Genomic DNA, 25,898 nt, shown 5'->3' on the forward strand with positions numbered 1-25,898 from the left:
TTACTAAACATAATGGTATGAACAAGTGTGGAACACCAGGACCTGTGCTTGGCACATAGCTGGCACTCAGTAAAGTTAATTACTGCTGCTCTTGAGGATCAGGTTCAACCTCCTGATCACATGAATGAGAAAATCAGGCCACAGAAACCAGTGACGTGGCCCAGGTCATGCAGAAAAGAGGGCGGGCAGACACAAGGCCTGGGTTCTTTTGGCAAGAGCCAAATCATGCTTGCAGGAAACAGCTCTCTTCCTTTGCCACCTGCTGCAAGGGACCTGGTGGGCCAGAGATAAGCACCAGGGCCAGCTGGGTGGCCCTCACCTTTACCAGCTTCAGACACTGTGCAGGGGCTGGTGAGTACAGAGACTCAGCTAATGGAAGGGAAGAAAAAGGAAAAGGCTGGACACTTTGATTTAATTCCAGGTTTTAAAAATGTTTCGCACCGTGGGTTCTGAAACTAGAAAAGCTTGGGTTCAAATCTGGCACTGGCATTTGCCAGCTGTGTGGCTTGATCTAGTTATTTAATATCTCTGAATCTGAGCGACAGCCTGCATGTATTATGTGTCTACCATGTGCCAGCACTATTTTAATCATTTTACATAGGTTCTCCCATTCGGTTCTGACAACCACCCTGCATGGTGAGTCCTGTTAGTGTCACCATTTTACAGATGGGAAAAGTGAGGCACTGAGGAGATGAGTAACTTGCTCCAGCTGGTAGGGCCAGGATTGAGACCTGGGCAATTTACCCCGAAGCTGGTGCCTTAGCTACTGTGTCACCTGCCCTCTTAGTTTTCTCATCTGTTAAATAGGAAAAATAATCATCCTTCCTTAATCAGGATGCCAGCATCCAATGGTCTAATGCACATAATCACTCAGAATAATAAAGATTCTTTTATCAACAAACACCAGCTATTTTCACATGTGTGTAAGTGCCTGGAGAGAGCTCTTGGAGGAATTTATTACTAATTTGGATATTATCTCTGGGTTTGGGGCAATTTTACTTTTTTTCCCCATGTTTTAATTTTCTAGCACCAGCATGTAGACAGTCAACAATTTTTTAAAAAATGAAAAAAGCATGGACTTCAAATTGTGTTTGATCTCAGCTCTCTGATTCCCTATTACGTTAAACAGTATGAAAATTGCCAACACTTGAGCGTTTTTGACCTATACAAAATGGCAATTCATCCGTTTCAACCTCATAGCTATGTGGCCTTGTTGCTTAGTTTCCTCACCAGCCGCATAAGAGCAGTCACACCCACCTCAGAGGGTGCCAGCCAGGAGGTCTGAGGGAAGAAATGTTTTGTTCAAGGGCTTGGCGCAGCGCCTGGCACATGCAACACACGCAGTAAACGATAGCTCTTCACCACACACCACTGTCACCCTCATTACAGCAACGAGAACTCACCTGGTCTCCACTGGGCCCCAGCCCTGACTCTCATAACAGTGAGGAAGCTCAGTTCTAGAACTCTCCTAAATCTCAGAAAGCCCTTCCAGTTACATTTAAATTCACTTTCACTGAAAAAATACACGTATCCTGCATCTTGCCCATAGACAGGCCTTGGGTGGATGTTGATGTTCCCAGATCAGTTTGATAGCAGCGGGATGTAGGAGACCCCTGAGGGTCTCTGTGGGATTTGGGGACTTGGATAATGGTGAGAAGTATGTATTAATTCAACATCTTGCACCTTCTCATCTGATATGGGGGAGAGGGAGGTACAGACAATGATTTAGTCTCCTGCTTGCATCCTCTTAGGAATGGGAGTGGGTTGGCGTGGGCAGGGCACATTTTATATAGGGAGTTGCTCTTAGGATTGCTCAAATTCCTTCAGGAGCGAGACAGAAAGAAAGCTACATGTATGAAGGGTGCAATGCATATTTGGGCATGGTGAGAACTGTGGCCAACTGGAGAATGCACACCCCACTCTAGATGTTCACATTCAATCTTCTATTAAATATCACTGTTAAACAAAACACATCTGCCATTCAGCAACAACACTACATGTAGAGGGTCCAGGCTTATCAAGAATTCCGTGAGCAGGGAGACCCTTCCATTTTCTTCCTATGGTCTCAGAGCAGACCATAGTGAGCCTGTGCCCTCCTCAAGGCCACACATAACATGCTAGCAGCAGAGCCAAGCTCTGAACTCCAGGTACAGTGCCCTTCCACCAGGCTAGACTACCTTTTGCTCTTGTTTGCCCTCACCTCACTAAGGGGCATTAGGCAAGTCTCTTGCCCTCTTTGGGTCCCAGTTTCCCTCCCTGTAACACATGGGCCTTGGACTTGATACTCTCTAAAGCATATTCCAAGGAGGGGATCAGTGGGCGGGTCAGGAGGGTCACCAGGATTAGGGCAGAGGTGGGGCTCTAAAAATTAAAGTCAGAAGATCTTGGGTGGGGGCTTTATCAGGCACAGCCACTGGCCCTGCTGCCAGGTACATGGGTCAGGGCCTCCTCCCCAACGCCCCATATGTACCTGAGGGAGGAGCTGTGTGTCAGCCAGCAGGATGAAATTAGGGTAGCAGTTTCTGGGAGCTGTTGATAGAGCCTGTTCACCCCAAACATTTGATTTCAGGTCTCTCTCTGTCACTCCCCACCCCTTCCTGCCTCCTCTCCCGGCCTCCCAGAGCTTGAGGCCCCCTATGCCTCACTACCTGGGTTCCCACTTTGGGGCTGAGTTCCTACTCAGGGCATCCCTCCTGGTGTCAGCCTCACCCCCCAGAGCCTGTGCTGCACCCCACATCAGCTGCTGGGCTGATAAGCTAGTGGGCTTGAAGGTGTTCAGAGGTGATAAGGGCAGGATGTGCTACCAGGTCCCTAACGACTGGGCCTCAGAGGGGAATTTTACAGTCTAAGACAGCCTGCAGGAAAATTTATGGAAGCCCCATGACTTGCAGAAAGAAAGTCTAACCTGGAAGTCTAGCAGCATGGGCTGAGGCAATAATTACCTACCATCGTAACAGCAGGCACATACAGAGTGCCCTCTGTGTGTCAGATGCTGTGCCAGGTGCCTTAGAGCCTTAACCTACCACACCTCCTGCAGCACTTGCTCTCCACATTTTGCAGATGGGGAAAGGAAGGCACAGAGAGGTGAGGTAGCTCGCCCAGGTCACACAGCTAGCAAACAGTAGTGGGAGATCTGCATCCGGATTATCTGGATTTAACTATCATGCCAGTCTGCTTCTTAATACAGATAGATAGTGTAAGGGTGAAGAGTGTGCCTCTGAGCTGGGCTGTCAGGGTTCAGAGCCTCGCTCTACCTCTGTGCCCCAGCTCCCTAATCTGTAAAATGGGTATGAAAAAATAGTACCTGCTCAGAGGATTGCTGTGAGTGCTGAGTTCACTGGTTTACGCAAATCACTTAGCCTAGCACTGGGTGCACAGTGAATGTTAGTAACTATTATACCATGCCCCCCACTTATTAGTTGTGTGACTTGGACTAGACTGTTTCCCCCACTGCTGCCTGGCTGCCCCTGTGATCCTAGCTGTGTGCCCCCATCCATCTGTGCCCCTCCCTCTGGCCTGTAGACACTTCAGCACCAACCACCCTGAAGCCAGGCCGGCTCAGTCCATCAGGCTCTGAGCTTGGCCTCCACACCTGGTACCCACGCTACCTTCCCCTCCTGACAACCTCTACACCCACTCCACCCTCACCCCTGCAGCAGCTTGAACAGAAACAGACACTTCCCGATCTAAGGGGCAGCCAAGACTTAGGGTTGGGGGGTGTTCCCCTGCCACTGAGAAAGCCCTTCTTGTCTTCTAGCAGCTCTCCTCCCTGCTTCTGAGGAGCACAAGGGAGACCCGGGAGATATTCGTAGTGCAGGGCCCAAGATAGCTCCCCAGTTTGGCTGCCCTAGAGCAGGTTCTGTATGATAGATGGTGACAGTAGCAGTCCCTAGTGAATCATGCCTTTCAGTATAGACCCCTCCCACCTGAGTTGGGCCTTATGATTTTCTTTGGCCAACGCGACATTAGTAAACATACAAGCTGAGGCTCGAAAAGCACCCATTCACTGGGGCTTGCCCTTTCTGCAGAAACTCTTTTGCTGCCATGTGAAGAAGTCTGGGCTTGTCTGCTGGAAGCACATGGGCTAGATGCCAGCCAGCCCCAACTGCCAGATGTGTGGAGGCCATTTGAGGTCATCCCCCCAGTCAAACCTCCAGGCTGCAGATGCGTGAGAGGTCCTAAGTGGAACCAAGAACTGCCCGGTTGAGCCCCACCCAAATAGCTAAACCACAGAATCATGATCACGAGCAAGTTAAATGTTTGCTGTTTGAAACACTGAGTTTGGGGATGGCTTATTATGCAGCAATAGATAACTGATACACTCTGTTCCCCTAAGCATCTCACAGATCACCTCAGCTCCAAGCCCAGAAGTAATACATCACTGTTCATTCACCCTACAATCTGTCCCTCCCCTTGTGCCCCTCATCTCAGAAACTGGCCCCTCCATATACCAAATCATGTACCTCAGCCATCCTTGACTCCTCCCTTGCTTTCACCAAGTACAGATGATTTTACCTCCTAAATATCTCTTGAATCTGACCCTGCCTCTTGCCCACTGCCCCTACCCATTTGGCTTCCCTACAGGTCATCCAGACCAGTGGTCATCAGAATAGGGAACGCACACTTCAGAGGAGGCTCTAGACAGTCATAGCGGCTGCTGGAAGATCTTAGCACCTCTAGCTTTATTTATTTTTATTAAAAAATAAGAAATCAAACATTAATACTAAAAGCTAGTACATTTACGAGTCTATGTATGTGTGAATTCTTTCAAGCCTTTCAATAACATCATGAAAAAGTACTACCAGGATGTGACAAAAGTTGAAACGGAGGCAGAGAGAGACTGAACCATTCGCCCCAGTTCTCACAGCTAAGAAGACGCAGAGGCAAGACTTGAATCAGTCAAGCTCCAGTAGTTCCCAAACTTTCAAGTGCCCGAGCGTCACTTAGCGGGCTTGGTAAAACAGATGGCTGATGAGTAGGACCTGGGCCTGGGAACCTGCATTTCTAACAAATGCCATGGGGGTGCTGAGGTTCTGGTTTGGGGGCCGCACTTTGAGAACCATTGATCTAGGCTACTCCACCTCCAAAGGCACTTGGTGAAGTTTACCACTCTGAAAGTATTTAACCTTCAGATTAACCCAGGAATCCCCTCTCGCTTGCTCAGAATGTCAGACTGCTTTGAGTTTGGAAGGGGTCCTGAGGGAACACTGGGCCATGTTCACCTGTCTTCAATCTATGTTTTTTGGACTAAGTAATTAGTCCATCCCCTGTCTCCCCATTCTGAAGGGAAGGGAATGGCATGTGTTTCTCCATAGTCATCATGTTGCAACTTATGTCAGGTTTTTTAAAAAATGTCGTTATTTATTACGGAAAATTTTAAGCATATACAAAAGCAGAGAGTAGCATTGTGAATGTGGGGTACCCAGACCCAGCTTTGATGATCATAACATGGGGCCAACCTTATTTTTACTATCCTTCTCCACGTTTTTCTTTTTTTCTGGCATAAAGCAAACACCAGACATTGCTCCATTTTAATATGCCTCTCTAATAGGTAGGACCCTTAGAAAACCCACCAGGCCTTTATCACACTTAGCAAAACTAACAATAATTCCTGTGTATCATATAATACTCATGCTACATTCAGATTTTCTGATAGTCTCAAACATGTCTTTTTAGAATTGTCTGGTTTGAATAACATTGCAGTTTACATGGACTGGATTAGCATAAATGAATTGACAGATTAAGTTACCTAGTTTTAACTCAACTAACCTTCATGAGATGGACTAATTACTTAGTCCAAAAAACATAGATTGAAGACAGAACAACAGTGGCAGCCAAGCACACAAAAGAAGGGCAGACTTCTCCTTGTGCAAGTTCTTCATCAGTCACATTCAAGGTTAAAAAATAAAAGTCAACCTCATCAGATCTGGTGAGACATCAACCAAGAGAATGTGAAATTATGAAGCCGACCCCGACATCCACTTGAATCTTACATCCACTGTCAGCAACATTAACAAGGGACCTTGCCTTGAGATGGACTAGAACCACTGTGATCAGTAATTTGAAAATACTATGTATTTCATTTTGACATCTTTCACATTTTCCAATTTGTGTGTATGCATCATAGTATAATGCACAAAATATACTAATGCAGAGTATTGAGTATAACGTGTAAATGTGATGCATGCTTGAAAAATGGTGTGCGTGATCAGAAAAGCTTGAAGCCCCCTGGTCCGTCCCACACTGCAGCCTCCACACTGGTCTCCCACCTCAAGTCATGTCTCCTTCCCCCATCCTCTGCCCCAGCCCTGGAATGGCTTTCTCCCTAACTCAAAACCAAACTCATCACACTCCTGCTTCCTACTAGGTCAACAGAATGAAGACCAAACTCCTTTCTCAACCCTGTGGGTTCTCCATGCCCTGCTTCTCTCTTTCTGCTCCACCAACCGTGATAAGCCCTTGTCTGGTCTGCTCCAGGGAGTGCACACACAATGGCTCCTGCTGTCCTCTCTAGACAGCCTTCCATTTCCACACGGTTAACTCCAACTGAGCCTCCAAGACCGGGCTGGGCATTCACCAGCCCACAGAAGCCTGCTATGACACCACCAGCCCCCCTGCCTGGGTCGTAGACCCTCCTTTGTGCTCCCACATAAAATGAATGTCCAAGGACACTTTATATCTATGCTAGCAGCACAATATGGGGTGAAGAACACAGACCCTGGAGCCAATGTACAGAGTTGGAATGCCGGTTCCTGCACCCACCGGCTATATGACAAGTGACTCAACCTCCCTATAAAATGAGATGGTGAAACATGAAACATAATGGTCATGTGCATGGAAACTAAAGCCAGGCTGCCTAAATTTAAATCTGTGGTGCTATTGCTTCGCTGAGCAACACCGGGAAAATTACTCCATGTCCCTGTGCCTTATTTCCTTGTATGAAAAATGGAGATCATTATAGTACTTATGTGATGGGGATGTTGTGAAGGTTCAGTGCAGAGTTTTAGAATGGTACCTGGCACGTAGTAAGTGTGCAATAAATATCAGTTCTAATTAGCATGTGTCTGGATTCCACACTGGATGTATTACAGTGCTGGATCAATAAATGAAGGAATGAATGCATTGAATTACATTGTATTGGGTTCAAAAGAGTTAAAGTAAATTGAGATGAATTAAAATTGTGTCAGGTGTTGCTTGTCTGTGCTCAGGGCCTCTCTCTAGCCAGTCCATTGATTGGTGCAGAGGCTCCCCTCTCTGCATCATCTCTTTGTCCCACGGTCCCCTGCTAAGAGCCCAGGGGTGCCTTCCCTTTGCCTCCAGTTACCCAGTCAGTTAGCATCCCTTAGGAGCAGGCAAGCATTCAACCAGACCCAAGTTTCAGAATTGGCTCAGGGACAACACGCAAGGAAGCCTACCCATTACCATAAACAGCATATTGGCGCACTGAGATGCTTAAAATGCATCTCAGTTTTTTAAAAAAGCAAAAGCCACACCACTGTGGACATCTGTCTTGTTTACAGTTGTTCTCATCCAGTCCGTGAATATTTTTAGCTGCATATGAAATAACAACCATCCTACACTCCTCTTTAGCCATACCTTACGGCTCTGGCTTTGCACACAGAATGCAGACTTCCCAGCCCCTGAGTGAGAAGAAGTTGGGCGTGGAGAAAGAGAACAGACTAAAGCTTCCAAGGGGAGGGTGGTACAGGAGGCCCCTCACTCTGCCCTGGTAAATAAAGGAAGACTTCTTGGAAGAGGTGATGCCCATGCTGGTCCAAAAGGAAAGCCTCCATTATTAACTGGGTCTTTGCACAAACTTATGGAGAAGATGAAGGAACCCCTTTCCTTGGAGACTTTGTGGAAAGGAACATCTAGGTCCCTGGAGGACCACAGACCTTCCAGGCCCCTGCCCCTGCTATTTGCCTCTGTGACCACCTCACCTCTAGACACTCACCTCGATAGGCCCCAATGATCTTCTCTTTATTTAAGGAAGTGTCATAGGAGGTGAATAAGAAGAAGATGAGGATGAGAGGCACCTCCAGCGTTAAGGTCCAGAGGAGCAGGCAGCCCCGCACAGATCGTGGGTACTTAGAGACCATCCTGTGTCTGTCTCCACGGGGCCCTTCCACCAGCACCAGGCATCACCCCTCTGCTCCCACACCCACTCGGAGGAGTGATAGCAGAGACACCCGCCAAAGGCCTTATCTCAGGCTGCAAGGCTGGCTCTGTTGGCCTGTCTACTGAGTTAACACAGGAGCAGAGGGACCAACAGGGATGGGGAAGAATGCATTTATTCCAACATCAGTTAATTCATTCAGTCACTCATGCTGAGCCCTGGGGAGGATATGGACAGGGAACTAACCCCTCAGAGCTACTATTTATATTTGAATCTATATTTAAATCTATTTGTTTCTAAACCTTTTAAGGGTACTTGGCGGAGAGGGAAAAGGAGGCTTGGGTAACTGAAGTTGCCCCCACCTCTGGCCACCTCCTTACAGAGCAGCCCAGGACTCTGGGTGGGGCATGAGCACTACAGTGCATTTGGGGAAGGCCACCAGCCTGGGAACCCCCATCCTACAGTTGTGGACAGTCCCCTGAAATGGGATTTAGGACACCTGGGATCTCATTCTGTCCCTGCGGCTAACTTCTCCTATGGCCTCATCCATGTGCCTAGCAAAAGGCCTGATATATAGTGAACAACAAGAAAGGGGGAAAGAAGGGAGGGAGGAATCAAGTTTTCTTACCTTCTACGCTGGCCCCAGCCACTAGCCACTGAGTAAAGATTGAATTTGTGGGGTCCCCGAGAGTCAAACTAGACTGGGAGTTGAAGGGAGGCAGATTTTGGTCCAATGTGAGTGGACACTCTACTGACGGTTACAACTGTCCGGTGAAACAGGCTGCTTATGACATAGTGAGCCCCCTGTCACTAGAGGAATGCAAGTAGAAGGTGATGGGTACTTGTCCAACATGTCTTAGAAGTGATTAATATGAGGATAGCAGGAGATTTTATTCACCCACTAGTATCTTGTTATTTTGTTTTTAGATGAAGAAACTAAGACGCAGAAGGTTATACCCTAGGTCATACAACAAGTTGGCATCTGCCACTTCTTGCTCATCATAGCTTTATTTATAGAAGAGAAAAATGAGAATAACCTAAATGTCCAATAGTAGGAGGCTGGCTAATAAACTACAGGACACAAAACTTGCCACCAATATGATGGTTCTGAACATATGTGGAAAAATCCGAAGGAAAATGCTTTCAGGCTTTATCAAAAGCGGATATATTATTTAGTGAAAAAACAAGTTACAGAACAGTGTAAACAATATGTTCCCACTTTTGTAAAATAAAAAAAATAATACTACATTAATGCAAGCATAGAAAAAATTTGGTTGCAAACCATTAACACTGGTTACTTTTGCTTTACATGTTTTCTGGGGCTAATATTTGCTAAACACCATTGTTAGGCACTGTTCTAGGCACTTTGCATGTATGAGCTCAGTTAATGACCCTGTGAGGTGTAGATATTATGAACCTAATATCCTGGGGCCCAGAAAGTTAAGTGACTTGCGCAAGGTCCCAGGGCTGGTCAGTAGTAGAGCTGGAATTTGAACCCAGGCACTCTGATTCGTGCACATAAGTCTAGATAACTTCTAGGTCTTCTTCCCATCCTAAAAGTCTAGGAACAGAGGATTCCAAGTGCTTTGCTACCTCAGTAATAAATAAGGGAGAAGGTGTCCCAACCCCTAGAGGTCAGAGATCACAAGTCTTCATTCCCCTCATAGTCACCCCTGGTTTGATTCCTGGCTTTTTTCTGGCTGTCAGCACTTCTTATGAACTGTTGTTTGTCTGGGTTTCCTTATGGAGGCACTCCCCTGTGCAGTGGGTAAATGAACATGACCCTTACTGGCCTGGGTTCTGTACCAGGAGCCTATAAACTAAGTATTGGGACCCACGTGCCTAGGGACACCAAATGTCAGCCAGACAAACATGAAAAGATTTCCAGCCACTGTCAGCCCCTGTGCCTGTAGCCCCTGATGGTTATTTTCAGCAGCTTGCAAATTCATTGTGGATGGCAGATGGTTCAATGGCACATGTAGATAAAGTGAAGGTTCCTATGGCCAGGATTCTCACCTGGCCCTGGTTGGCTAGCTCACTACACATGTGTGGGCAATACATCATTATTGACTCTATGTAAAGAGCTTAGCCCTGTGCTCTGTGCAACATGGTGACATGGCTGCAAGGCTGCAGGAGAGCAGAGACTGGAGTGGTGGCAGCATCGAGGATAGAGACTGAGATGGCTGTGTGGGCAGAGAGGCCCAGAGGCAGAGACCGGCTTGCTGCATGCAGACTCGCTCTGAGTGGACGGGATTCTAGTGATTGACCTGCCACTGTGGAAATAAAGTTGGGTATAAACCTTTCACCCCAAAAAGGTTCTACTGTCACTTCTTTGGTTACATTGAATCTATAGTGAACTTGCCTGGGGCTAAAACCCATTGGCAAGACAGCATCCCAAACCCCTGTGCATCCTGATCCTGCCCCGTGAGGGACTGACAGCTTGGCAAGGGAACCAAGCTTCCTGCTGCACTAAGAGGCTTTCTTTACTAAAGGGAGGGGTCCTCTCCGCTAAATTGGCTTCTCTCAACAGATTTGTCAAAAGGTGAACTTCTGTTCTCACTGACTATTTATTTATTTATTTATTTTGTTGTTATTAATCTACAATTACATGAAGAATATTATGTTTACTAGGGTCCCCCCTTCACAAAATCCCCCCCACAAACCCCATTACAGTACTGTCCATCAGTTTAGTAAGATGTGTTCTCACTGACTCTTGCAAAAGGCCCATTTTCTGACTACAGTTCCACGTATTCTGTCTCCAAATCTTCAAGGCATGTCACCTGGTACAAAAAAAACCCAGGGGATTAGAGCACATACATCATAAAACAAATACAGTTTGATGCTAATTGTTGAACTAGGTGGGAGGTGAATGGCTTTTCACTGTACAATTCTTTCAACTTTTTTGGTATGATTGAAATTTTTCATAAGACAATGTTGGGCAAAGAACACTGTGTGCACCTGTGGCTCCCTCCACCTGAAACGTTCCTCCCATCTCGTATCTGCTCCACCCTCCCTCCTCAGATCGTGGCAACAGGAGAACAGGGGCCTTTGACTGTTGCATCCTCAGCACCCGGTGACTGGTCCATTGTAGTTGCTCAATAAATATTTGCTGAATGAATAACAGCTGCCATTTCTGGACAACCAAGCAGTACACCAAGCAATTTGTATATCTTATTTCATTTAATCTTTCCCTCAACTGTGTGAGTACAGGCATCATCACTCCTGTTTTACAGCTGAGGAAACTGCTGCTCAGAGAGTGATGTGAATGCCCAAAGTCACACAGCTAATAAATGGTGGAGTTGGGACCCAACCCATTGATGCCATGGCTTGTGCTGTTAACTACTTTGTAATTCTGCCTTCCACTTACTAAACCACTCATGGTCATCTCAATTGCCTTATGAGTCAAATAAGATGAGCTAGTCTGCTCTCATGGGGTTTTGTGCACATGAGAATATGTAAGCATGCTTGGCAACCTGGGTTATAGAAATGAAGGTGGGCAAGCGGTCCAAGGCTGTGACATCCTGGTCTGAGTGGCCAGGCCTCCTCCAGCCATGACGACCCAAGTCAGGGAGACTGCAGCTTTCACATGTGATCATGCACTTTCTGTACAAACAGAAAATAGTGTATGAAAACACTCACCAGGCTCTCCTCACCTGACTCAAGCATTGTAAAGCTCATTCATGGGCAGTGACCACAAGACGGGCAGGCCCTCCACTCCCTCTCTGGAAGCCTGTCCACCCCAAAGGTAAAATTCTGCTCTGGGCATGCCTGGTTAAAGTGTGGCTAAGCCAACCATTTGTTCATATGACAAACATGAGCTTTGGAGCCAGGCAACCTGGATTCAAATCCTGTCTCTGCAAATTATTAGCTGTGTGACCTTGGGTAAGAAGATCACTATCTCTGAGTCAGTTTCATCATCTGTTAAGCGGAGAAAATCAGTGTCAACCCCATAGGGTGGTTGTAAAAATTAAGTAAGGGAGTGCATATAAAGTGCCAGATGTGTAGATAAGTTTTCATAAATGTTAGCAATTTTTACTATACAAGCTTAGTATGTTTATGGTAGGAAATTCTGAAAGTGAAGGGATGCAAAAAGTTTACAAAAAGGTTCACCTCAACATCTTCAAAACCAGCTCTGCTTCTAAGTGTGTGAACCTTTCCAGATTTTTTTCTATTCATGTGAATTTATGCCTTATTTTTTCCCTATAAAAATAGAATTATATTGCACAAATGATTTGGTAACTTGCTTTTTTAATGAACAGTATATCATAAGCAGTTTCCAAGCCAAGAGAATCTTCCTACAACACTGTAGGATGGTGGCTCAGAGCCTAGGCTCTGACACCAGACTGCCTGAGTTTGTGTTCTAGCCCTATCACTTACTATGTGACTTTAGGCAAATAACTGTGCTGTGCCATAGTTTTCTCCTCTTTAATTTCTCCTCTGTAATAATCTCTACCTCATAGAGTTGTAGTGAGGATTAAATCAAAGTACTTAGATTAGTGGCTTCACATAGTACTATGCTTAATTGTTCTCCATGCTACACTGACTTCCAGTGTAAGGATGTGTGATCACTTGCTTGGCCAACTCCCTTTGTGGGCTATCTAGGCTACTTCTAAACTTTTCTGTTCTAAACACTACAATGAATATCCTCCATTAATAGGTTCTCTGGCAGATATAGATATAAGAGGTGACCATCCCAATGTCTGGACTTTTCTGTGACTCCTGTGGGACAGGAGCAAAGCTGGTGGGCTTGAGCAAAGCAGCCCTGCCTGGTGGGCTTGAGGAAATCACTCTGTTGAAAGAGGTGGGGATGAAATTTGCTTGTTTGTGAAACAGGGTGTGATGATCTCTCTCAAGGCTATTCTGAACTTCTGTGAATCCCAACCCCTTGGCCATCAGAAAGTCCCTATATAAAAGGGAATAGAAGAGAAGGGACAGCCCTGAATTCCTGTCTGGCCCTAGGTCTTTTGAGTGAGAACAAATGGTTTCCGTTCCTTGTTTTACTTATCTGTAAACGGCCCCTGTTGATTCCCCTAGTTCCTGACTGGTGGTGGAAGTAGGAGGCTGACCTCATGGCAGCCCAGCTCTGGGCCCTTATGATCCCAAAGGGCCTTTTCAGGGCTCAGAGGGGAAAGGCTGGCACTCAGCTAGAGCCAAAGGGGATTGGGCTGGGGTGAGCTAGGAAAAGAGAGGGTCCACTGGGGCAGGAGAAGTAAGAGAGAAGGTAATGGAGAGGAGAATTCTTACTGTGGCCTATTCTTGGGCTCTTGGCAAGGAGGCCATTCCCATCATCTTACTCCAGTTGATCATCAGATCAACAACCCTAACCATTAACAGCCATTTATATGTGCCTATAGCATCAACACTTAATTTTATTCAGCTTGTGCCATTGAGCTAAATTGGCTCTACCATACCAAATGCATGACCTCGTTTTTTCTGAGCCTCAGTTTTCTCAACTATACAATGGAGTTAACATGTGAAAAATGCTTCTAAACATAGAGCCTGAAATGTCTCCAGAGGGGATCTTGGCACAGGGTGAACAGGTGACTCAACTAAGGACACTAGTGTGTTGGCAGCAGAATTGGGACTGAAACCCAGACCTCCAGATTGCCTCTTCTTGGGTCATCAGCCTGAGATTCTCTCTGCCCTTTCTCTGCTCCCATGTAGCCCTATGCTCAACAGCAATTCAGCCATGTGTCCAGTGGCTCCCAGACACTCCACATTTCTGCCACTGCATGCAATGCCCTTGTCAGCGACCTATTTGATGGCAGGCTAGGTAGTGAGCTCCAGAAAGCTGGCAAGTGTCCCCACTGCCTCTCTCATCTTTTCTCCAGATTACTCACCTATCCTTTCCACAGTGTGCCACAGCACCTTCCTAGATGACAAGGACATAGTAGGGAGTGGAAAAGACCTCCAATTGGGAGTTGGCTAATCTTGTGAAGTTGGCTGCCTCAGTCTCTGGCCCAGGTTGTGAAGACAAGGGGGTTGTCAGATCTGGAGTCCCTGTGGGGGCTGGTGCCAGGATCCCACCTTGTACCTCTCCTTCCTAGTGCTTTCAATCTCCGGCCACATTGATTTAGGTCCTGCCTGTATCCTCCCCAGTGAACCAATCTGCCTTGGCCTGATGCCTCTTCCGGCTGCCCCAAGCAGAGCATTCCACTCAGATCCTTTTACAATGATGGGCAGTCTCGGTGAAAGTTCGAGTTCACAGAGTTTGTTATCCTTGGCTGCCCAGTGCCACTTTATCAACATGCTGGCAGAGAGGTGAGGGCTGAAAAACAAGTATACTACTAACAGTAATTACTTGCTGTTACTGACTGCATGCTCGGCTCTAAAAGTTCATTATCCTATAACACTTAAAAGATACCTGAGGAGAAACAGAGGCTGTGAGAGATTCTGTATCTTGGCCAAGCCAGTAAATGGCCAAGCTGGACTTCCAATCCTAGTATGAATAAGCAGGTATTCTTGCCGTGTTTCTAAACTTCATCTCTGTAGTAATTCCCAAGAAGCTTTTTGCCTAGGTGGATGGATAAGCTTCACCAAAGAAATAAGAAGTCAGGAGCAGCACTGATGGAGATGCGCTGTATAGGAGCAAAAGCAGGAAGGAGGGAAGAGGAGAGGTTTGTAGTGGGTCTGAGGACAGTGAGTAGCCCTAGAAAAGAGGAGTGGGTCCCCATTGTGATGAGCCCTGGATGCCGTAATAGAGAATAGGTTTTTTTCTTTCAGGCACTAGGGTATCTTTGATTTGTGAGCAGGATAAGGTAACAGCGAGCAGTGATTGAGGATGATGCATTTGGTATAAATCACAAGTTCCTATTTCAGGGGTGTTAAGGGAGTGACCACAGGACAGTGAGAGGTCCACTCAACCCAGGACAAAACAAGATGTCATTTACTTCTGGAAGTTTTTTTAATGCCCTGGAAGACCACCTAACAGTTCTGCTGTTGGTGAGTGGTTAAATTGGCCCAGCCGCTTAGTAAGAGATTCTGCTACTGTCAGAAATAGGAAAAGTGCATAATTACATGTAAAAACGCTTGTGTTAAATGAAGAACAGAATACAAAATTGAACATCTAGTATGATCACCATTCTGTTTAATAAATGATAATAATAATAATAATAATAATAATAATAATAATAATAGTATCAGCCATGAGGGAAAACAGTTAAGGGAAAAAATACAGAATGTTAACAGTGGTTGTGTTAAAGTGAAAGGGATCCATGGGTAACATTTTTCCTGTTGGCTACTACGTTTCTACATCTTCCCTTTTCCTTTAATGACATTCTTATTTTTTTCTCTTTAAAAATAAATCTTCGCTGTCTTTTTGCCATACCAACGTTGCAAGGTTTTAACGAGGAGTAAATGAGCAAAACAAAGAGAGGCAAAGCACCCTGCATGGTGCCTGGCACCAAATCTCCGCTCTAGGAGTATTAGGTAAGGAGGGTGGCTGGCCCAGCAGCCTCGGAGAAACTCGGCCCCCGAGGAGCAGCCTCTCGATTGGCTTTCTATCCCCAGGACCCGATCCCCACTCCCCGGCGCGGGGCAGACACGCCTCAGACGCCGACGCCAGCCCAGTCCAGCAGGCACGGTGCCCGCAGAGCCCGCAGCCCAGCCCGCCCTGCGGACGTGTACACAGAGCCACACCGCCCCACACATCCCCGGCAGCTTCACGCGACGTCGCGCGCACCCACGGCTCCTCCCCCGTGACGTGACCTCAGAGGGCGGGACCGAAGCGGCCCGCCTAGCGCCTCCTCTGATTGGCCGCAGCGCTGTCATCACGTCACGGGACGTGTGTGTGTGTGTGTGTGTGTGTGTGTGTGTGTGTGTGTGTGTGTGTGTGTGTGTGTGTGTGTGTGTGTGTGTGTGTGTGTGTGTGTGTGTGTGTGCATGCGTGCGCGCGCGCGCACGTGTGTCTGTCTGTGTATGTGTGTGTGTAGGTTTGCTTTGTCATTCGTACCCTCGTGGCGCGCTGACGGGGCTAGCCTGGCTGAGCGCTCCAGGATCAGCAGAAAGGAACTCTGGAGCTGCCCCCAGAGCTCCCGGATGGGGAGGATGCTGCGAGCCCCTTACATAATAACGCGGCTGACGGGAGCACATGTCAGCGCAGAAACAGCACATGCCGCAAACCCAGGCCTCCGATCTCATGTGGCGCTAGTGATAGCTTACAGTGAATCTAGCACAGTATGCCGTAGTATGGATTATAATACAATGAAATGCAACCCAATAATAATGAGGCGTACCTTCGCTACAAGGCATAATATAGGATGTTATATTTATAGGGCCTATTTATAAGCCTCTATTTAAATCTTTTCTGATAGGCCCAGGCACGGGCCCAGACCCATAATGATTGGTACATTCTTCTGTCTCTCAAGGAGGCGGGTTCTAGGGTTCATTTTGCCTCAGCGGGTTCTGGAATTGGGCTGCAGCGGCGAAGCGGCGTCTTCGATTGGTCTCGAAGGCCGTCCGTCGGAGCGAGGAGGCGGGGCAGGCTGCTGCTGGTGCTGGGGCGGGCGGGCCCCGGAATTGTCATTTCTTTGTTTCCGAAGGCGGAGGAGGCTCTGAACGCGCCCCCTGCCTGTCTCACCCCCTCCCCCCGGGTGCTGGCTCCATGTCTGTGTGACCGGCCCCAGGGGTAGAGTCCAGGCCCGACGCGGGGAGGGCCGGCGGCGGCTGAGGTGAGAGACGGCGGCGGCGCGGGCACCCGGCCCCCCAGCGGGAGGATGAAGCGGCGGAACGCCGACTGCAGTAAGCTCCGCCGCCCCCTAAAGCGGAACCGGATCACGGAGGGCATCTATGGCAGGTGAGCGGCGGCACCCCCGCCTCCGCCTGCGCGGGCCCCGCGTCCCCCGCTGGGCTCCGGAGGGGTCCGGCCCCGTTATGTAATCCCGACTAGGCCGCACTTCCGCGCCGGGGACTCTCCGGAGGAACGCTGCCCGGGGGGCCCTCGCCGGCCCATCGGGTCCGCCCCGGGGGCGCGGGGCGTGGCGAGGGCTGCCGGTCGGGTTGGGAGGGTGCGGCTGGTGCGGGCTGAGGGACCGCCGCGCTGCCGTTGGGAGCGCCCGAGCCCTCCGGGGAGGGTGGTCGGAGAGCCCCCTCCGAGTCCGCACCCCCCAGATTGTGCCTCTGGGCCCCAAGGGCCGTTCCCGGGGCCAAAGGGCTTCCGCTGGTCCCCCGTCTGCTCTGGCCTGAGGGTCGTCGGTCTGAGCCGGGAGGCGCGTGGACCGTATGCCCGGGAGGGAAAGGCTGACGAAGTTGCGAGCAGACAGTGGCCCTGCAGGCTCCCGGCAGACTGGGCAGGTGCCCACTGTGCCCATTCTTTCGCCTTCTACTTTTATGAGATCTCAAACTTGGCACACAGGACTGAAGGCGGTACCCCCAAATCATGCCATGTGGCCCCAGTCCAGACTCAGAAAGAGCTGATAGATCGTTTTCTCAGCAAACATTATTTTAACAGTTTAAAGCGGGTAGCTGTCTTCGAACCTTTGAAAAGGGATTTTCTCCAAACTGGCAACTATTTTTTCCTGCAAAAGAAAAGCAGTGGCCCTTTAAATAGAAATTGAATTTGGTACTCTGAGGGGAAGATGGACAACAGGTTCCTGGGCAATCTGGTGACAATCACAGCTTTCCTAAGCAGAATTTGTGTATGACTGTTATTTTCTGGTTCTTCTCTGAATGTTAATTCTAAATGGTACTTGCCTCGATAAAGAAATGATATCAGTGGAAAAGTAATTAGTTTACAAAGAGAATTCTCAGCATGTAGATACAGGCTACATTGAACCCTCCTGACGCTTTACAATTCTGCTCTTCTAACAGTGGGACTTAAGAGAAATATGGGAGGTAGAGATGACACCCAAGATGTCCTCGCGTAACTGTACACCTTGCACATGCTACTGTTTACACATATGGAATGATTGCTTTCACAGGAAGCTCTGACTGATGTAAAACATCCGGGGTTTTCTTTATTTCAAGTTTAAAAGCAGTCAGTCAAAGTTAAAAATTCTTGGATATATATCCTTAATGTAAAGAGCCATAGATAATAGGAATAACTCATTCATTCAACAAGTATATACTCTATGTACCAGACCCTGTTGTATCTAGCAAGGGAAAAAGCTGTTAAGTAAAACAGACCATCAGTCATACCTGACCACTGAAACGAATTCTGTCAAAGCAAAAAAAACAAAAAACAAAAAAGCCCTCCATTTTTCCTACAGATTTCATGGGTGCAGGAAAGGTCTTTTCAAGTTACACTATAATTCTTGAATAAAGGTAGGTTTTTTTTTCCCTGGCATTTGGGAAAAATTTGAACAACTTACTAGTGACACTAGAACAGAAAAAGCATATTAACAGAGGTGGTAGACTAAGGACAACTATGGCATCTGAATGGTTGCTATTTACAGTAACGTGATGATGTACCTCCGGTATAGCAAGATGATTGGGAATGTCATACTGTTTACATGTCTTCTATAGTGTTCCACCTTCTCTTTGTATCTGAATATGCCCAGTTTAGTACCTGCCCCATAGTAACCATTCAAGTCAATGTGAAGAAGTTAATTCATTGGCTATTGAATAACTTATTATTCTACTGCTGATCTTTGGGACTTCGAATTTTCTTATCTGAAAAGTTAATGGTAAATACCTATACAAGTTATGCAGAGTTTTATTTGTACAATTTTTAAAAAACAGCAGTGTTTCCGCTCTCAAATCTGGGTGCTCTCCTCTGTTTAGCATTAAGTTAAATGTTAATAGAAGACCTACATTTATTTTTACCTATCTTTCTTGTCGGAGCATCATATATCAAATGAGTGTTTCAGTTACTTGTTTCTTAGTTTGTATTATGGAATGTCGGACTTCATGAAGAACAATATCATAGTTTTGTTTTTTTTTTTCCAATTCTGGTTTTAAAAAGAGATTTAGAAAATTTCCATTTATTTCTAAAGCAAACAAACAGGATGTGGGCCAGGTATAAATTATGGTGGTTGAGGATTTATGAATTTCAGATTTGTGTTTATCATCAAATTTAAGTCTACACTAAATTATTTTTCACACCATCTATTCGCCATTTTGTTTGTCTACATCTGACCAGTTTAGGTCTCAGAGAGAGCTTTGTTTTTTTCCCTGAAGCTCTGTTGACACTTTTGATAACCACTTTCTACTATTTAACTGCATGAACTTTCATGGGTTTATTACTTTCAGTATGCACAACTTTCTGAGCATGGGCATAGCAAGGAGGAAGCTGTGGTAAAGAGAGACTGGGCTATGGGCATCAGGGGACCTGGGTTCAGACCCAGAATCCCCGCCCTGCCACTTTGGATAGGCATTGGGAATCCACAGCTTTGAGCCCTTGTTCTGTCATATGTCACATGAGTTTTGAGGACTGAAGGTCATAACATACAGTTTGTGAACTCCACAAATTCTAGTGTGCTATACAAATATGGTTCACCCTGGTGTTGCTATCACAGTTTAATATGTTTGGTTTATACTTTAAGGAGGCAGGAAAGACAGTAGGATTTGGTACAACCTTAAACTAAAGCTGATTAGTCAAAACAAAGGGTCAGTTGCTGCTTGGTCTTGCTGAAAAAGATGGGCTCCAATCTAGCAACTGTGACTGAGGTGATTGTCAAATGATATCATTACTGTCAGTATAATGGTTGTGATAAAATTGTTTCTCAGGGCAAGGTAGAAGGGAAATGGATTTTAGACATTATATTAACGTTATCTACACTTATATATATGCCTATCATTTGAAACTTGAGACATATAGAAATATGTCATTCCAGTCAAATTAATAATCAAGAATAAGAGAAAGGACATAGGAATGGTGATCATTTTCTTTGATATTATTAAGGGCTAAAATTTAGAGTCATTTAAAAAAACTTGAGCCAACATAGAGCCTGACACTGAGTAGGAATTCACTGATCAATAAATGTTGAGTGAATTAATCAGTAAATGGATATAAGCTAATCCACTGTATTCAGCTAAGGACCTGCATTGTTCAGGGAATTGTGGGAGATAAGGATAAGATATAGTTGCTTGTCTTCAGGGAGTTTACAGTCTAGAAGGCCATAATAATGCTCTCTTAAATGTGTGTACTGGTTTTGAGGTTCCAAAGGATTTTGAGTTCTGTTCAAGTAAAAATACTTTTGTTAAGTTAAATTTTTGCCCGACGCATTAAGAGCTTTATTATTTTGCCCTGTGCTATTATTTTATGATGAAGTAGACAGAGTATTCCTAAGTAAGGGAATATTTTCTAACTCAAATGAAATAGATATGAAAGTGCCTTGGAAATTATGAAAAAAGTTATTAATAAGAAAAAGTTAAATGAATAACTTCCCTTAACTATCACATTTCAGAGGTCCTAGGGTTTTAGGGCAGTGATTCTGTCCCTGTGTCTGCCTTCACACATGCACCAGACACCACCACCAATACTGTATAATTATATGCAGTGATTCTCCAGTTGAGGTGGATTGCAATGTTATGTCCTGTTTGAAAGCCTGAAGAGGATTCTGTGTGGTTCACCCACCTTTTGCTCTACCATACTTTCTGCTTCCTTCCCTCTGAGAATTACTGACTATAGTTGGAAAATGAGGAGATAAGGTGTGGTAAGCAGAAGACAGAGGTAGAAACATTTGTTTAAAGTCTCTGCAGTTAAAATTATTACTTACCCAATTAAGTATATTGAGATTTTTAAGTAAGTCCTGTGTTTTATGCTTCAGGAAACTATTTTGCATCTTTGTTATTACTCCTGGTTGAAGGAAACACCACCCCATCATGTGTGCATGTATGAATACTTACTGTCATCTTGTGCTGGGTTCTCTTTGTAGCATATTGCCTGAAGCTTTTGCTCTGACATTTTTACAGCTTAATGCCTTAAAACTAGGACTGAGGACTCAGGGCTTCCCTGGTATATATGTCTTCCCTACTCATATATAAATATATATATATGAGTCAAATTTATATGACTTTTTCCCAGCTTTATTTCAGAGAAGTATTTTCTGACCTTTGACTTTTTGAGTGGTCAAAGTTTGCATTCATCTCAGCTTCCTAATTTCCTTTTTCAGACCTTTGTCTAAATAATCTGGTCTCCAGAGATTTCACTTTACTGCTTTTCCTGTCTCCTTAGTGATGTTTCCTAAGCCTAGTTTTAGACTCCTTTGAGCTATGCTTATTAAAGCCACTGGAGGCTGGCATGACCCTTGGCTGCCTTGATTGTGTGTTCTGCAACTGAAACCCCAGATACCGATGTAACAACCTCACAGCCTAAAAGCATTTTGGTAACCTTGGTAGGCTTGAACTTCAACAATGCTGTACTTGATATAAAAGCAGTAAATTTGGTATTATTTTAGAGGAATGTTGGGGAAGGGGGTAAGTACAGTGGAGAAACTGAAACTTTTTCACTCACCTTTCCAGCAAGGTGTTTATCTAAAGCCTTATATTTGTAGTTTCCACGAAATATATTTAAATAAATCAGCCACATTGGAATTTTTGTACGTAGTTCTTGCTACTTTAATCTGTACTACTTAAAAAAAACTGTTTTGCTCTAGCTTTCATTTATGATTCTTGTCTGAGCATTCTTGGCAGTTCAGTTTCATTAGATGTTTTGAAAATCCCTTTAAATTGCTGCTGCGAGTTGAGGTGGGGAAAGGAGGGACTGTGATTTATTTTAGGTTATTTGTTTAAAAGCTTCCTGTTTGATCAGTGATAACTCTGCTTGTTCTTCACTGTGATTCCTCATGGCCTTTCTTGAACCTCACAAATTTGGAGACCGATTTTAATGGCAGACTTAATAACTTACTATTTTCATTCTCTTGTTAATTATATGCTGAATATCATGGACCCAATCCATGTTCTATAAGTGCTTATATTTCCAGAGTATTTTTCTTTGGCTGTTTCTCCCAGATTTCCCCACTGATACAAAACTTTTGGTTTTTTTTGTGTATGCGTATGTGTGTTTTGTTTTGTCATTTTCTAGGCTACCATCCAGGTGGTACTTAAGGGGCTCTAACAAGATATAACACGTATCTTGTGGAGTCTGGAGGTCTCAGAAAGAAATTTTACAAACATAGTTAAGACCTCAAAGTGAAATGCTGTAATTGGGTTACTTTTCTTGATAAAATTTAGTGTGCTCTTCAAATATACTGATTATTTTATTCTCTAGGCTTACTAGATTTTGGTATAATTATTTTACTTGATTGTTTTCAAGAAATAGGTCCAGAAAAAAATAAGTTGCCTGCTCAACAAGCTGCATGAATATGACAGTTCATGCCAACAGTAGAAACACCTCCTCTTTGCTAGACTTTATTTTGGATCGTGGATTTCTTCAAATACCTAAGGAGTGACTATTTCCTCGAGGTCTCTTACCTTCAGGCACGTGCATTCTGGTAATGGAAACTTAAAAAAAATGTAACCAACTGTTAGAGTGTATTCTTTGAGGCTTTATGTCTACTTTGACGCTTAACTGACATCCAAACTGGTCTCAGCTCATCTACCTTCTAAAGATGCCTGTCGTTGAAGCCCCTTGGTGGCACTTGCCTTCATTCCTTTGTTATTTTTTCCTCTGCTGCCCTTAAGGACAGTGTGCTCATATTGAGCTTATGACATCAGAAGTAATTTATCCCTCACCTCATCTCCTCTGTTGCCTTTTCTTTTTCAGAGCTTTTGCATTTAGTGGATTGAAGTGATGCAACTGATCCACTTTAGGTACATCTGTAGATATCACTGGTTCATTTGAGCTTTTTGGGATCTGTTTTCTATCTAGACATGGGAGGTGGCTAAAAATAATCTCCCTCTGCTTTTAAATTATATTAATACTTTGTTCATCTTCAGAACACTTAAAAAATTGCTCAGTACTGAAGTCAGTACTTGGCCTATCTTATAGTGAGGACACTTGAGCTCTACAGAGAAAGAGTGCCACATTCATGGTCAAACAAAAACTGTCTCAGCTGAGAGAAATGCTAAGGCTGGAGGCTTCTCTCTCAGGTGTAATAAGTACTATTTTCTTGTCTTTTTCTAGGCTTGACAGGCTATACATCATCTTTCATTGTATTTCTGATTTTTTTAAAATGAGGTGTCTTTTTAGTTTTAAATTACGTGTTCCTCTATTACAATGACCATTCTAGGAGTATGAATATTGTTGGGAAGCAGCCTTGAGTTATCCCATCTTCTGTGCCATAATTATTTCTGTAAAGGAAATTTGACTTCAAAATTTTTTCTGCAGAGCTTCATAGTGTATTTTCAAATTAAGTTTACAAATTCATAGTTTATGAATTGAGATACCAATGATTTATTCTTTCATAAAATACATCTGCTTTTGAAAAAAAACTTGGTTCTCTTGGAGAATTGAAAATTATATAACTTGAGTATATGTGTAGGAAGGGATATTAAGGAGCATAATATTTGTTTAGCATCTAATGTGAGATGGTAAAGTCCAGTGTGATGGATAAGCATATTGGCTTTAAAGCCATATGAATTTAGTTTCAGACATTCTTGACACTAGTGTGATCTTGAATAAGTCATTTACCTGCTTTAACCCTCAATTGTATCATCTTTAAAATGAGGATAGTGAATAATAATACTTACTTTATAGGATTGTTACAAGGATAATTGAGCTAAATCACATATAATACTTAGCATAGTACCTGACTTAGATTAATTGCTCAAAAAAACGTTTGCTGTTACTGCTTCTGCTATTCTCTTCATTTTCTTATTTTGTTCCACTAAGGGCATTAGCTTCAGTTTCACAGGTGAGGAAACTGGGGTTGCCCCCCCAGCTTTAGCTACTTGATAGAGATCTTACCTATCTAGCCCTCAGTGTATATCTCCTTTTGTTTTACTGTACTCTTCCGCTTTATCCTTTCTGCATGAGGTTTATGGATAATAACACATGATCCTCTCAAACTGTCCATTATGTGTAGGGCAAGTATCCTATCTTCATTTCCAGGTGAAGCAGTAGCTACCTGCAGTATGTATGCAAGGTCATTAACCCTTTTTCCATCTCAAAATAAGAATCTCTCCTGTATAAAAACAACCGATATGGCTGTGACAACAATGCAAAATGTGATCTCAGACCAGGATCAATTATTTGAGCTACCTAGCTTTGCTATGAGGTACATGAGTGAGATAATTACTGAAGTTTGAATAAAGTCTGTAGATCAGGTAATAGTACTATATCCATGGTAATTTCCTGATTTTGATAATTGTGCTATGGTTATATAAGAGAATAGCCTTATTTTCAAGAAATTTAGTAGCAGAAACCTTATGTTTGTAAATTATTTTTAAGTGGTTCAGAAAACAAAACCAATATGTATGCATATGTAGGGAGAGAATGGTATCAGAAACTGATAAAATGTTTTATCATCTGTGGAATCTCAATGAAGATATGAGTAAATTCTTTGTACTATTTATGCAACTTTTCTAAAAGTCTAAAGTTATTTCAAAATGAAGTTAAAAAATAAAAGTAACACATGCCTTAAAAAAAAATTAAAGCAGTATGGCAATGTATCAGTATAATGTAATAGACCTTAGTACTCCTGCTCTGGGATGGTCACTGTTATAAATTATAAGTATAGCTCCATTTTGTCTATAGAAACAAATATGTGTCTTTCTTTCTTAACAAAAATAAGATTCTATTTTACACAAAAGTTTCTTGGCTTTTCTCCTCACTTAATCTCTTGACCATTTCTTGTCCATGTAGAATTCACTCTCTTTTCTGGGGTCTTCTAACTCACATTTCTGTGCTCTTTCAACAGTGCCCTGCAGCCTATTAGTTCCCTGTTCCTCAGGTTTCTTGCCTATAAAATGGTAATAACTGCCTTGCCTTTTTCACAGTTGTAAGGAAAAATTGAGGTAATTAATATGAAAGTACTTGGAAAAGTTACAAATGTGATATAAAGGTAGGGTGTGATTAGGTAGATGATTACTATTATTGAAGATATGAAGTGTAATACTTGATTCGTTAATGAAATGAATTTCTAATGTTTATACACTATTAACATACTTTCTTAGGGCCTTTGGTTTTCTTTCTCCTAATGTGCTTCTTCACCCATCAGTGTTTTTGAAGCAGAATTTCTAAAACTAAGTTCTCCAGTTAAATTAAGTTGTATTGTCTGTCCCTGATATCTCCTTAATCTGTATAGTTGTTTATAAAATTACTAAGCCACTTACTTCTTAAAAGCTTTTTTAGTGATTTCCATTTTAGATTTTTTTCCCTTTTAACTGGGCATATTTCACACTGTTAGTGTTGTCATTGCTGTGGATGTGTATGTATATATGTATGAATGTGTATGTGTGTGTGTAATTAACTTTAGAAAGGTTCTCTTTGTAGTCTGCAGGAGGCCTAGAATAGAAAAGAGAAATATGATTCAAGTAGGTCTTCTCAGGCTGCTCCCCTTTTCTGGATTTTCCAAAGGGATGTGGTTGCAGAACATAGTAGTGGTTCTAGTCCATTTTATCTTGAGGCTCATGCGTGATTTGTGTAGTTCACCATTTCTCAAATTTTTTTGTTTCAGGACTCTTTACACTCTTCAAAATGATTGAGAATCCCAAAGAGCTCTAGTTTGTATGGATTATATCTGTTGGTATTTACTGTATTAGAAATTAAGACAAATTTTAAATACCTCGTATTTCATATAAAAATAACAATAATAGATCCATGAGAAGAATGATGTGGTTTTACATTTTTGCAGATTTCTTTAATGTCAGGCTTAATAGAAGACACTTTGAGAATCCCCACTGTAGTCAGAGCTAGTAGCAGGTAGGCCAAATGGAGTGATAGTCTGGCACCCAGAGCAAA

The 25,898-nt window shown here is 44.0% G+C and overlaps 2 protein-coding genes across 7 annotated transcripts in view; one reads left to right on the plus strand and one right to left on the minus strand.

Moving 5' to 3' along the window:
* LOC108408701 (RH-like protein) overlaps positions 1-8,148 on the minus strand; it is a 33,560-nt gene extending 25,412 nt beyond the window's left edge. For 2 of the 3 annotated variants that reach the window (XM_017678924.3, XM_037017901.2), the window contains exon 1: positions 7,955-8,148. In XM_017678924.3, coding sequence (XP_017534413.3) covers positions 7,955-8,099 — 145 coding nt within the window. In that variant the 5' untranslated portion in view covers positions 8,100-8,148. The remainder of the gene's footprint in view (positions 1-7,954) is intronic. The other variant, XM_073233424.1, reaches the window with a different exon arrangement.
* Positions 8,149-16,598: 8,450 nt separating this feature from the next.
* Positions 16,599-25,898, plus strand: part of MACO1 (macoilin 1) — a 51,609-nt gene continuing 42,309 nt past the window's right edge. For 2 of the 4 annotated variants that reach the window (XM_037017845.2, XM_037017846.2), the window contains exon 1: positions 16,601-16,910. In XM_037017845.2, coding sequence (XP_036873740.1) covers positions 16,904-16,910 — 7 coding nt within the window. In that variant the 5' untranslated portion in view covers positions 16,601-16,903. Of the gene's footprint in view, positions 16,911-25,898 lie in introns of all 4 variants that reach the window. The other 2 variants (XM_037017850.2, XM_037017848.2) reach the window with 2 other exon arrangements.

Source organism: Manis javanica, chromosome 4 (genome assembly GCF_040802235.1).
Source record: "Manis javanica isolate MJ-LG chromosome 4, MJ_LKY, whole genome shotgun sequence".
NCBI lineage: Eukaryota > Metazoa > Chordata > Mammalia > Pholidota > Manidae > Manis > Manis javanica.